This window comes from Caretta caretta, chromosome 3, assembly GCF_965140235.1.
Source record: "Caretta caretta isolate rCarCar2 chromosome 3, rCarCar1.hap1, whole genome shotgun sequence".
Taxonomy (NCBI): domain Eukaryota; kingdom Metazoa; phylum Chordata; order Testudines; family Cheloniidae; genus Caretta; species Caretta caretta.
Window position 1 is genome coordinate 98,258,640 of NC_134208.1, and position 13,837 is coordinate 98,272,476.

The 13,837-nt window shown below is 46.7% G+C and overlaps 1 protein-coding gene across 4 annotated transcripts in view; it reads right to left on the minus strand.

Annotated features, from left to right (window-relative positions):
- MTCL3 (MTCL family member 3) overlaps nt 1-13,495 on the minus strand; it is a 75,441-nt gene extending 61,946 nt beyond the window's left edge. For 3 of the 4 annotated variants that reach the window (XM_075126722.1, XM_048844604.2, XM_075126723.1), the window contains exons 1-5: nt 13,116-13,494; nt 12,358-12,467; nt 9,595-10,518; nt 8,707-8,931; nt 4,528-4,686 (exon numbers count right to left, since the gene is read on the minus strand). In XM_075126722.1, the coding sequence (XP_074982823.1) occupies nt 4,528-4,686; nt 8,707-8,931; nt 9,595-10,443 (1,233 nt within the window). In that variant the 5' untranslated portion in view covers nt 10,444-10,518; nt 12,358-12,467; nt 13,116-13,494. Of the gene's footprint in view, nt 1-4,527; nt 4,687-8,706; nt 8,932-9,594; nt 10,519-12,357; nt 12,468-13,115 lie in introns of all 4 variants that reach the window. The other variant, XM_075126724.1, reaches the window with a different exon arrangement.
- Between the last annotated feature and the right edge of the window lie 342 nt (nt 13,496-13,837).

Sequence of the window (13,837 nt, forward strand, 5' to 3'; positions counted from 1 at the left end):
GGCACAGATATAAGCAATTAGTAGTAATTTGCTACAAAGAAAGGCTGAAGCCCCACCGTGCGCATGAAAAATCTGCATTGTGCACTGCAGCTTAACTGGCCTGCTTCCATCTGGAGATATGCAGTGGTAAGGTTGCTAAGCAAAGAATCTGCAGGGTGCATTAAATAGGGCATTATTGGACGGCAGGTGAGAGCAGTCAGTGGAAAACACAGTTCTATCACATGCTACCCCAAAACAGCTCCCTAAATTCTGATGTCAAACTGACTGCAAACTGTTGTGGTCATGAGCAACATTAATTTCCACTCATCAGGCAACACACCATGGTTCCTTCAATTTTCAACAGTTCCAAATGCAGAGAGGAATCTGATACTAAGTGTGTAAGTGTATGTGTGTGCACACATACATGTGCTTGTCTGTATGTGTGTAAAAGTATCCAGTATCTGGATCAATCTCTGCACAACCCATGTACCTTTAATGCCACCTGCTTGCAATATGGCCAACCCATCTTCTTTAATAGCAGCCTTAGAGGCGTGGCATCTTTACTATGAAATGTTTGGCTCCGATCACTCTCTGCTTGGTGAGCTGAGGCATGCTAAATAGCATGAAAGGTTTCCACACTTTCTTGTGTATCATTTGGCATATCTCTGCTATCTCCACACTGTTTGTCATAGAAAAAGAGCAAACTCCCAACAGAAGTTACACTTCAATGCATTTTAAAGAACAGAGAGGCTCATTACTTTTCAAATACATGAATTTAGAATTTCACATTTTTCCAGCAAATTTGATGACATGCAATATAAAAGATATTCAAATTACTGAGACACATTCAGATCACAGTTACTCTGTTGTAAATCAAGAGTAACTGTGGAACTAGAGTTCCAAAGAGAAATAATTTGGCCTGCTAAACCCAGGGCTGTGAGTTCAATCCTTTGAGGGGGCCATTTAGGGATCTGGGGCAAAATTTGGGGATTGGTCCTGCTTTGAGCAGGGGGTTGGACTAGATGACCTCCTGAGGTCCCTTCCAACCCTGATATTCTATGATTCAATTCACAAGAAAATAGGAAGCCACCATTGTGGCAGTCTGATGATATCACTGAAGACACGAGAAATGTAGATCAGCATCTGAAGGTATGAGAGGCAGCAGACATAGAAATCTGGTGTAGATAAACTCTATTCTACTTCAGAATTATTTGGGTGGTTCTAATGGTGGTTTCATGTTAACTTTACTTCCATAAAGAAAAGGAGTACTTGTGGCACCTTAGAGACTAACCAATTTATTTGAGCATGAGCTTTCGTGAGCCACAGCTCACTTCATCAAGTGAGCTGTGGCTCACGAAAGCTCATGCTCAAATAAATTGGTTAGTCTCTAAGGTGCCACAAGTACTCCTTTTCTTTTTGCGAATACAGACTAACACGGCTGTTCCTCTGAAACTTTACTTCCATAGTTTCTTCATAGATGCTGAACTTCAACTTCAAGCAACACAAGACAGGAAATCAGTACTCAGGAAATCAGTACTAGCTTCCTCCACTGTTCTTCCAACTGGCAAAAGGCTTGCAACATGCATAACATTAGACTTTTCTTCAATATCCCTCTCCTCTGTCTGAAGTGCTTCTCCTCAACCACCCTTCTCTATCCCCAATCCTGTGCTGAAAATCCTAGCCAAGGTCAGCATCCTCTACTCCAGGTTCCTGCTCCACATGGATGAGCATCAGAAGCCTGATATTGAGGTACAAGTCTCTCTCCTGACTTTTCTGCTCCAGCCTGATAATATTCACCTACCCCATCCTTAGGGTGCAGCTCTCCAATCCAACTCAGTATAGAGATACAACTTTGCCTCTCATGACCCGTGTCTGTACCCAGGGCCCTGATTTCTGGTGCCCAGTCTCCAAAGGGTGCCCCATTTCTCCTCTCTGGCCCAGTGTCCCCATTCTGTGATAACAGGTATCATCAGTGAGCTCTGACCTCCTGAAGCTATTACCAAGGAGAACATCACCAACCTCTAATCCATCTTGGCTTTCTCCTTCATCCTAGAGTTCCAAGGAACTTTCTTGCTGAACCAGAGAAGGGAAGTGACAGATACTCAAGATACAGGGAGAAGTGGAAGATATGAGGAGCAAATCCATGGTTCAGTGGTATGGGATAGAAGTGTATACAGAATAGATCCAGGAGGAGATCATAGAAGCTGATGATGACAAAGGCCTATTATCAAGTTCATTCCCCTATATGTACAAGATGTAGATCCCTAATAGATGACGTATGAGATATGAAACTGATACCACATTTGATCTTAATTCGAAGACCAAGAGGAAGCAGGTTGTGAGGTAGACGCTAACCATGGCATAACCTTCAGCACTGGACTGGGGCAAAAGAATCAGAAGTAGGACTGAACCCTGAACAGCAACCCAGGGAGTCTGAATGGACTGAAACTGGGGAAGGTTTGGAGCAAGGCTGAGTCTAGCAACAAGTACTACGGGTAACTAGAGAAGCACCACAGTCTCATACAGCAGATGGGTGTGGCAGCTGAGAGCAGTGGTATTTTACAGTGAAGACCAGAACAAAATAAGGATAAGTGCAGGGTCCTGCACTTAGGACGGAAGAACCCAATGCACAGCTACAGACTAGGGACCGAATGGCTAGGCAGCAGTTCTGCGGAAAAGGACCTAGGGGTGACAGTGGACGAGAAGTTGGATATGAGTCAGCAGTGTGCCCTTGTTGCCAAGAAGGCCAATGGCATTTTGGGATGTATAAGTAGGGGCATAGCGAGCAGATCGAGGGACGTGATCGTTCCCCTCTATTCGACATTGGTGAGGCCTCATCTGGAGTACTGTGTCCAGTTTTGGGCCCCACACTTCAAGAAGGATGTGGATAAATTGGAGAGAGTCCAGCGAAGGGCAACAAAAATGATTAGGGGTCTGGAACACATGAGTTATGAGGAGAGGCTGAGGGAGCTGGGATTGTTTAGTCTGCAGAAGAGAAGAATGAGGGGGGATTTGATAGCTGCTTTCAACTACCTGAAAGGGGGTTCCAAAGAGGATGGCTCTAGACTGTTCTCAATGGTAGCAGATGACAGAACGAGGAGTAATGGTCTCAAGTTGCAGTGGGGGAGGTTTAGATTGGATATTAGGAAAAACTTTTTCACTAAGAGGGTGGTGAAACACTGGAATGCGTTACCTAGGGAGGTGGTAGAATCTCCTTCCTTAGAGGTTTTTAAGGTCAGGCTTGACAAAGCCCTGGCTGGGATGATTTAACTGGGAATTGGTCCTGCTTCGAGCAGGGGGTTGGACTAGATGACCTTCTGGGGTCCCTTCCAACCCTGATATTCTATGATTCTATGAAAACCAGAAGAGGAAGAGAGTCTCAAGCATGGAAGATGGAGCAGCCTCTGATTTTCATGTTCTTGGCAAACCAGTTACTAGCTGGAAAAGCAATGGAAGGAAGTTTGTGGGGGTGTGGCAACGGACACCACTTTATCCTCTATTGACAAGTGTGAGTATCAACACCTGCAAAGAGAACACAGGTATTGTGTACATGAAACTATTGTTAAATTAAACAAAACAAATTCTAAAAATAATAGAACTTACCCTACAACGCTGAAAATCTCCTGCCTTTCTTAGCAACTTAAATACATTTCTTCAGTCTCTAACAAGATCAAACTAGCAACTGGAATTTCTGTTGGGAAGTCTCACTAAAATGGCAGCCAGAATGGATATACTGAAATGGTGAGTTATTCCTTAAATCTGTTAGGAATATTCATTTTTAATCCACACACTTTTTCTTGTTAATGCTTGCTTTGTTACCTTTCAATCTGCTATGCTATGTATTGCTGTTGCAGACTTTTCTGTTTATTTTCTTAGGAAAAATCTGGATACTCTTGAACCTGGGGGCTGGGGAAGAGGATAAAGAGCATTTTCTTCAGCCTAGCACATGTGAACCAGTAACGTACAATACAGACCTAACATTTCATTGAGCACTAGGCTGAAAGAACAGCTAGTGCACTCATTAGCATTCCAAAACTCGAAGGGAATGTAGCTAGGATGGGAACATGGCCAGGACCTAGCTCCTCTGCATGCCTGCTAGGATCTGACAGCAGTTGCTGCGGGAGCACATACTCCAGCTTACAAAAGCAGGTGTGCAGGACACGATTCAGCACATTTACACTAAAACTCCCCATAGCATTCTTCATGCATCTGCCTTGCATAGGCAGAATGTCTCAGAGCCCCACGGCTTAGCTCTGACAGCTCCACAATCCCACAGCTTCAGAAAAAAAACAAGACAACAGTTTGGTTATGTATGTCTGTGAAATGATATTAACAGCCCATTTAATTTCTCCAATATGTTTACAACTTCTTAATAATCAAGCTATTCAACCTGACCATTTGCCTCCTTAAGTTCTGCACCCTCAGAACTCCCATAACTGCAATGGATATATGGAATATTAGTTATTTCAGCAATGGTAATTTCAAAACTTCCAGCTGGATTAAAAACAGTTCCCATATTTTGAAGTATCACCAGTAAATAACACTAACCTCCTTCACTTTTTCCAGTTCATTCTGTAGAGCCTGTTTAGTAATCTCAACTTCTATAAGCTGCTGTCTTAGCTTTTCATTTTCATCTTCTGTTGTAGCTCGTTTTTCTTCCACATTTTCTAACTCATGATGAAGTCTTACTGAGACATCTTTTGCAACCTAAAAGAAAGGGTGTTTGCAAAAATAAATCATTAAATACATGAAAAGTATGTATTTCTGCAGTACCGTCTGAATGATCACTTCTGACTTTTTTCAGTAGAAGGGGCATGGAAGAGATGTGCGGAAGCCAGAGTCGACCAGTGGGATTCTGACTACCTAGGAACTCAGCCTAACTTTCATTAAAGTTAGGAAAGAAGATTTTTTCCATTGACTTCAGTGGGAATTGGATTAGGCCCTAAACAAATACTCCATCTCTGGACTCCTGGGTGTGCACAATGAAGCAGTAACTCCACCATCCTTGGAAACTGTACTTGAAAGGGACCGAATGCTGCATTGACAGTCCACCCAACTCCTTCACTGACCGCTCCCTTTCCTAATGCACCCTGCCATGTCCCCTTCAGACAGTTAATGTCCATGGAAGCACTGACTAACAGCAAGATCTACCCTCTCCAGCCATATGAAGCACAAACGAGGGGACAGCTCCTCACTTCCTCCCCCCGTTTAGGCATGCAAGGTTGGTCACAATCTGGTCCTTATTATTGCTAATTATTTTAATTTTAAAATAAGATAAGCCTTAGATTTTGTGACCAGACACCTGTGTCTAACACTAAAATTCAGTATGTTTTTAAAGTGCATAGAAGCATTCATGGTTTTTGTTTTCAATTTTGAAATGCATAGACACAAGGAGGAGGGTTTAAGGCAGGGGTGAGCAAACTACGGCCCACGGGCCACATCTCGCCAGCGGGACCGTCCTGCCCAGCCCCTGAGCTCCCGGCCAGGGAGGCTCACCCCCGACCCCACCCCCCGTGCTGTGTCCTGGCCTCCCCCGCCCCGCAGCAACACCACCATGCGGGCAACGGGGCTTGTGTCGGCCCACCTCCCAGGCTTTCAAATAAGCCTGTCCTGCCACTCTGAGCAGCATGGTAAGGGTAAGGGGGCGGAGGGGAGAGTGGGTTGGATAACGGGCAGGAGGCCCTGGGGAGCAGTCAGGGAACAGGGGGTGGTTGGATGGGGCGGAGGTTTGGGGGACAGGGAATGGGGGTGGGTTGGATAGGGGGTGGGGTCCCGGGGGGCTGGGGGGGACAGGGAGCAGGGGGGTTGGACAGGGGGTGGGGTCCTGGGGGGGCAGATAGGGACAGGGGTCCCGGGGGGGCAGTCAGGGGACAGGGAGCAGGGGGGGTTGGATAGGGTGTGGGGTTCCAGGGGGGTGGTTGGGGCAGGGGGTCCCGGGAGGGGGCGGTAAGGGGACAAGGGCCTGGGGAGGTTGGGTAGGGTATGGGATCCCGGGGGGGTGGTTAGGGGCGGGGGGTCCCGGGAGGGGACGGTCAGGAGACAAGGACCAGGGGAGGTTGGATGGGCCGGGGATTCTGAGGGGGGCAGTCGGGGCGGGAAGTGGGAGGGGGTGGATAGGGGACAGGGGCCAGGCTGTTTGGGGAGGCACAGCCTTCCCTACCGGGCCCTCCATTTCATTTCGCAACCCCGATATGGCCCTCGGGCCAAAAAGTTTGCCAACTGCTGGTTTAAGGAAATGTACCAGGACCCAATCCCTTTTTTCACTTATGTAAATGACAATTATGCCATTCAGAACATTATATTATAACTTTATGGCACTTTTAAAATGGTAATAACACATATATCAAATATTTAGGTAAACAACAACAGCTACGATGACTTCGATACAATCATTTTGAAATATGTGACGTGTTAGTTTCTTTAAAATTTAAAGACACAGTTAATCCTTCGTTGGTGTTTGCATTACTTAAGTCTGAGCTCAGAGTTCTCACTTTTTATGGCCAATACAATATTTATTGCATGTTTTTAATACTCTGTTATATTTCATGTACACCCATACACAGACCTCTAAAGAACAAAATATTGCATAGAAAGCAATGTAGAAGAATTTTATCAAAAAAGAGTTGCAGCTAGTGCCTCACTCTTTCATGACAGGAAACACAACTGTGTGTAAAGTACTGATACAATAGGCTGCAGCATTCATTCAATGACTTCCCTATCCCTACGCCCCACCTCTTACACACACACCCCGCATGCACACCTTGGCGGGCAAGGGGGACCATCTTTGCTGAATTCCGAGCAGATCCTAGGCTAAGGGACTGCAGGATAGGGTGAAAATCACATTAAATCAGAGGATTAGATCCTGACCTCCTTTCCCCCCCTTTTGTGCTTAGTTGATCAGTTGGGTAGTTTTCCAACATAGGGATTCCACAGGTAGCACCTGTTACCCTCCTTCCAAGCCCTGGCATAGCAGGAAACTCAGATATATGGCCTAGATTCTGCAACCCTGAGACTGAATAGCATTTCATATCCTATTTTGACAAGATTACCTATTTGGCTGACAAAGGTACGGTACCTATATTGACATAATGTATTTAGACCTCTGTAAGGTTTTTGATGTAGTCATGCAAGATATTCTGATTAAAAATCATCATCCAGTGGGGTCATTTCTAGTGGGATCCAACAGGGATCTGTTTTTGTCCCTGTGCTATTTTATGTATTTATCACGCATCTTGAAGAAAGCATAAAATCAATTGTTGGTTAAGTTCGTAGATGACACAAAAACTGGTGGAATGGCAAATAATGATATGGGCAGGTCAGTTCTATGGAGCAATCTGGATCACATGGTAAGCTATGCTCACTTGACCAACATGCATTTTAATATAGCTAAAGGAAAAATCAAATATCTAGGAAACTAGACTATAAGTCACCTTTGTATGATGAGGAACTTTATTTTAGAAAGAAGTAACTGAGAACAGGACTTCGGGGGCATGGTGGATAATCAGCTGAACATAAGCTTGCTGTGCAATGCAGTGGCTAAGACAGCAACTGTGATCCTTGAATGTATACGCAGGGGAATATTAAGTTGAAGTAGAAATAAGATGTTTTTATCATTGTATATGGCATTACCAAGATCACTATTGGAATACTGTATCTGGTTCCGGTGTCCACACTATTAAAAGGATGTTGACACATTGAAAAGGATTCAGAAAAGAGCTACAAGAATTATCTGAGTTCTGGAAAACCTGCTTTACAGTGATTAAAGCATGTATTTAGTTTATTGAAGAGAAAGTTAATAGGTGATTTAATCAGAGTTGATAAGTACAGTGACAAGATTTCTAACAGTAGAGGTATATAATTCAGCAGTTAAAGGCATAACAAGATGTGGTGAATAGAAACTAAAGCTAGACAAATTCAGATTAGAAATAAAATACAACAGACTAGAAATAAGGCACAATTTTGGCCCAATGAATATTTAACAATGAGGGCAATTAATCATTGGAACACCTTGCCTATGAAACCAGTGGATCCTCCATCATTTGAAGTGATTGGTTTTCTTTCTAAAAGATTTGCTGTAGCTCAGCCAGAAGTTATGGACTTGAGGCAAGAATCCCTTGGTGAACCTCTATGGCTTGTATTATGCAGGAAGTCAGATTAGATGATGGTAATGGTCCCTTCTGGCCTTAAGATCAATGGCTGAAATCCTGGCTCCCACTGAAGTCAATGGGAGTTTTTCCATTGACTTCAGTGGAGGCATGATTTCACCCTATGAATAACTTACTCATACAAATAGTCTCACTGAAGCCTGAGTAAATACTATAATGGTCCCACTGGAGTCAATGGGACTATTCAGTTGGGTTACAAAAGCTGGCCCATAGGGTGTAAGCTGCTTGTTTGTAATGACCTAAAAAGGTCCGAGTGTAATCACTCAGGGAAATTACTCAGACTCCCACTGACTTCAACAAGAATTGACTTGAGTAAAGACTGAGTAAAAGATGAATCTGACGCCCAAAACATGGCCCATAAAATTCTGCCCCCCAAACCAAAGGGTAAGTCTGGCCTGCTATACCCTGTGCTTCTTGCATGGTCGAGAAGATGTGTGCTTCAAACTGATATGGAGCAGCATGTCTGAGTCAGAGAGGATATGGGAGCACCATTTTGTCTCAGCACTCAGTTCTCTCCTTCTTCAACCACCCACCCACACACTGAGACTAGGTGCTTCTGTACCTTGAGATCCTGCTCCATGCTGCGCAGGAGCTCTCCATCAATCTCCCCAGTCTGCGCATAGCGGAGCCTCTTGCGCTCAGCCTTGCGGAGCCGGTACTGTAGGATTCGGCAATTCTTGTTGGCTCTCTCCAGTTCATGACGCATTTCCTGCAGCTGACAAGCATCCTCCTCGAAGAAACTGTCCCTCATCTCATCCATCTCAGTCCTCAACTCATCTATCTCATTCTGACACCCAGTCAGGCACAGGAGGAGAACACAAACGGATGGACCAAGAAAATAAATATCAGAGATACACAGATAAAACATAGGGAAATGTGGCTAAAATGGAGCTGGAAAACAGGTCTTCTCCCTCCATGCCCATTAAAAAATAAGACAAATGGGAGAAACAGAGGGCAGTAAAAGAGATACTATGAACTAAAACACATTATTGCCCTTGTATAGTATTATCCCGATATTATTATAAATCCTCCCTCTCATGAGCTAGCAGAAGAAATAGGAAATAAGCAGAAATCTAGCCCACGATGCTTTGTATCTGCTGTGCAGCATTCTGGCCACCCACAGATGTGGAGCAGCAGAAGGGGTTGGCTAACCCGCTCTCTCCCCTTCTACTCCCCCCATCACTCCCCAGGAAGGGTGTGGGTGACAGGCCTTGCCCCTTTCCAGCTCAGCTCAGAAATCTCCCCAAAGGAATCTTCCCAGCCCCACCCTCTGCCGGGGGTGGATGCCATGTGCTGGGCCCCCATCTTGGGGGCAGGGGATGGAGAACCCAGGCATTGCCCCTTTCCACCCCCACCTGCCTGGAGGCCGGGTTCACACCCTTGTAGCCATCCTTCTCCACCTCCCTAGGGGAATAAAGGGGGGGGGAACTCTCTCCCATCCCCCACTCACCTTGAGGGTCTCGTTCTCCTCCCGCAGCCTCTCCATCTCCTCCTGCAGCTCCTCTTGCTGCGGCGGGCTCGGTCTCCCGCCGTCCCCAGCGCCCTGCTGCAGCCCCTCGAGCCCGGCCGCCGCCATGGGCGAGGGGGAGGAGGCCAGGGGCGCCTCGGCCGGGGCGCCGCCGCCGGGGACCGGGTTGCCGCCCTTGGTTTGCATCTGGGCCGCGGCCGCCAGCCCCCGCCGCAGGTGGAACTGGATGAGCTCAGTCTGCAGGCATCCCTCCCGCCAGCACCCGCCGCCGCCCGCCGCCCGGCCCTTGCCTGCGCCACAGGAAGATGGAGGAGCCGGGGCCGCCTCCCCGCCTCCCCGCTGCGGAGCCCGCCCCGCTTTGCCCCTCCAGTTCCTGGGCGGCGGCTGCAGCGCGGCTGCCCCCTCCCGCTCGCCCGCTCCCCCTGCCCCTCCTCCTCCTCCCGCGGGCGGCGGCTCCTCGCCGGCCGGCTCCGTGGCGGGGGGCGGCGGCTCCGGCGCCCGGGAGGCTGCGGCGGCCCCCGCCGCGTGCGGCTGCGCTTCAGCACCAGCCGCCGGCTGGACAGCTCCCGGCAGCGCCGCGCCCCGCAGCAGCGCGGGCGGCGGCCTGTCCGCCCGGCCCCGGCCGCCTCTCTGCCCCGGCGGCGGCCGCGCCCCGCTGCCTTTGGAAGCGGCGGCGGCTCGCGGGGGGGCGGCGGCGGCGGCGGGGCGGCTGTCCCGGGGGCCCGCCGGAGAGGACGCTCGCTGCTGCTGCTGCTGCTTTCTGCTGCTGCCCTCCGGATGCTGGCGAGGCTCGGAAGCAGCCGCAGCGCCCCCGGCAGGCGGCTGGTTCATCGCTGCTTGCTAGCGCCGGGGAGCCTCGCTGGCGGCCGGCAGCCGGGGCATCCTCCTCCGCCTCCTCCCTGGGAGCTGGGGAAAGAGCAGCACGGAGAAGGGGGGCGGGGAGGGGGGGGCAGAGAGAGGCGCACACGCTCAGCGCTCGCACCGGAGTGAGCGCGGCACACCCGCAGCCGGGCTTGCTCCAAGGAAACCCAGGCACGGAGCCCCGCGGGGCAGCACGTGCCCAGCCCCAGCGCTAGGGAGGGGGCGCTGCCCGCAGGCTTTATGTTGATGCCGCCCGCTCTCTCCGAGCTGTTAGTTAGGAGCCGCGTTGCTGCTGGAGAGGGAAGACGCCTGGAGGCCAGAGCGCTTTGTTCCAACCAACTCCACACAGCTGTAAACTCGGGCACCTGATTTCAGTCCCCAGCCAGTTAAAAATTGGTGTGCTCTGCAGACATCGCCGTCTGGGATGGCCAGCCAAAGTCTGGTCTCCTTTACACCCATGTAAATTCGGAGTAACTCTGTTGAAATCATTTGAGTAACTCCGGTATAGCTGAGATCAGACCCTGGCTCCTTTATGTCAGTCTAGGGGACATTTTTTTCTGCTGATGTCACAACTCGTCGTTCCATTCAGTACGGAATGACAAGTGGCACTTGGCTCGTACACCTCTTACTTGCTTTGTTCACCCGGGCCAACGTTGTTCGCTGTGTGTCAGCTAGAGATGCTAATGTATCTCTATCGTGCTAGAAAGGACTCACCAAGCTGTCAAAAGGGACATTGACAAGAGGGGTGGGGAAGGGAGTATTTTATGCTCTTGGGGTTGCACACGTGAAAATAAAAACCAGAAGTTCCTTTCGCCCTAACAGGGACTCTCCCAGCTGTATGAAGGGTTAGCCCGCCTAAACAGAGGAGTCGTTACTAGCCACGCCCTTAAACAATGGTGTGGGTTATTGTTATTAATATTACTAAATTAACCTCTGACCCCAGATTTGTAATTAGTTTGTTGTCCGGAGGCGCTATAACAGGTTCATATGTGAAAGTTTACTTTGCCCTCCGATTTCTCAGTGATTATTACATTTATTAATTTTGAGAAGTCTCTCTCTGGCCAATTTTACCCATCTTTATATTTAAAAGGCTAGGAAACAGAGAACACATTTAGAGTACTCCAGGGCTGACTGTTACTGTGGTTACCAAATTACGCTCAGTTGGCAACTTTTTTCTATATTAGCAAAGTGATAGTTTCCATGGTCACAATCGATTATAAAAAAGGATATTTATTGGGTGCAACCTTACAAAGATGTTTCTTAGTATAATCTGAAAATGATCACTGTGATTAATAGCCTTTATTCAACTTTTATTTATAGTGATAATTTATGCAAAAGTAAAAACCTTAGGGGTCCCAGTAAATTTCGAATGATCTAAAATTAGCTGAAGCATTAAACAGTAAAGAGAGAAACCTGAATTTGGCAAGGTCATTCTATATTCTGTACCAATTAGATAACTCTGGAACATACTCTAAACTATGACACTGCTTATTGCCAGGGATGCACTGATTACTGTTACATGCATTGACATCTGCAATAATGATTTTAGTTAAAGTATTGAAAATTAATGTTCAGGAGTACATAATTGGGCAGAAAGTACCAATATATTAATTGCCAGAAGTGGGGCCAGGGGCTATACTCTATTAATTTATAAAAACAATTTATGAAATGTTCCTTTCCTGTTGCCTATTACAAACAGAATTTTAAGCTGCTCTTTTCCAGAATTCTCTTATTGAAAAAGCCTCTTTTTTCTTGCAATCAAAAACTGCATATAGAGACGCTGAAAACGGCTGGAATCAACTTGATTTCAGTATCTTATTCATTACTATGACTTTTAGGTGTTGCTGAAAATTAAACCAACAAATCTATAACCCTACACGCTACCTGGATTTCTTCCTGAAGTTTCACTGCAGCAAAGTCATCAAGCTCAGCAAAGATCTGCCAGGAATATAACTTGAATCCCTCGTGTCCCAAATTCCAGCACCGGCAGACTTCTATACAAATTAAAGAATCTTTTTAATGCAACCAAAATCCATCTCCAAATAAGAATTCCCCATTCCCTCTGCACAAACTGCAATAGAATCAGCTCGCTAGAGGCAAAATCACGTGGCGTCAAAAGAGGTGACAGGACGCGGTTGCGTCTCTGCAGGTTTTCCTGCTGGAAACAACTGCCAAGGCGGAGAGAAAAAAAAAAAGAAGAAAAAAAAAAAGAAAGGAAAGGAAAGGAAAAGAAGAAAGAAAACAAACAACCCCCAACTGCAAACCAGAGAGAGGTTCATAGTTTTCACCGGCCAGTGTGGAACTAAATCCCCCGAGACAGAAGCAGCCAGGAATTCAGAAGGGGCTTCCATTTAATTTGTTCACTCTCCCAGCACAGATCACGTCCTTCTTATTCTAGTAGGTTTCAATGTGCTGCACACACTGCAAGCGTGTTTATTAAAGCTTGTTGGTGCTTCTGGCTTTTGTCCCGATTTTAGGATGCAGAAGGAAGAGGGCGTTTTCGCAGGGTTACCCTAGATGATTTACAATGTGTTGAGTTTTAATCGTATTGAACATTACTAAAAAAAAAAACCAAAACAAAAACAAATCAAAAAACCCGAACACCAACAATGGCTCTACTGTAAGGCAGTCTCATTACTCACCACCACTTTGTCTGCTGCTGGGCTGGTAAAACGCATACACACACGAGGTACCAAGCTGTGCCAGAGTATCTCAGAGAAATGCAGCAATATTCCTGAGCTGACCTCACTGGGCCTCGGAGAGAGAGGGTGGGGGAGGGAGGAAGCAGCAAAGGGAAGAGAAAAGAAAAGAAGAGATTAAACGACAAGAACCACGCCCAGGCCTTGAGGCTCAATTGCAGTTCTCCTTAGCGGCACATGGCAGTATCGGATTGCAAGGCAAACAGGAGAATTAGGTTGCAGTAGATGGAGACAATTTTCCTTCAGAATTCATTCCAGGGAAACAATAGATTTCGATCAATTATTTATTCTTCTTTTTAAGGAAGACTAGCATGAGGAGACAGTGATGCCAGACGCCTTCTGATGCAGCAGCAGGATGACAACAACTGGATTTTCCTTTGTTCATTTCCTTGATTTGCATTTCAAGTATAGCAAAATCATAATTACATTTCATTAGCAAACTCCTAATGCAATTGGTAAAGGTAGAGAGACACTGCCAAACTGTTCTCCTCTGCTAGAGATAATTCCATATGTAATTAATTAATGTATGCTTTGATTAAACAAGCTAGTATTTCATTGATGAAATCCTAACATATTTGGTAAAAATAGAAAGAGTGCCATTCTAATTTACTAAAGACTATTCAAATATTTATTTATTCTTGTGAATATTATGTAGATTTGTCTAC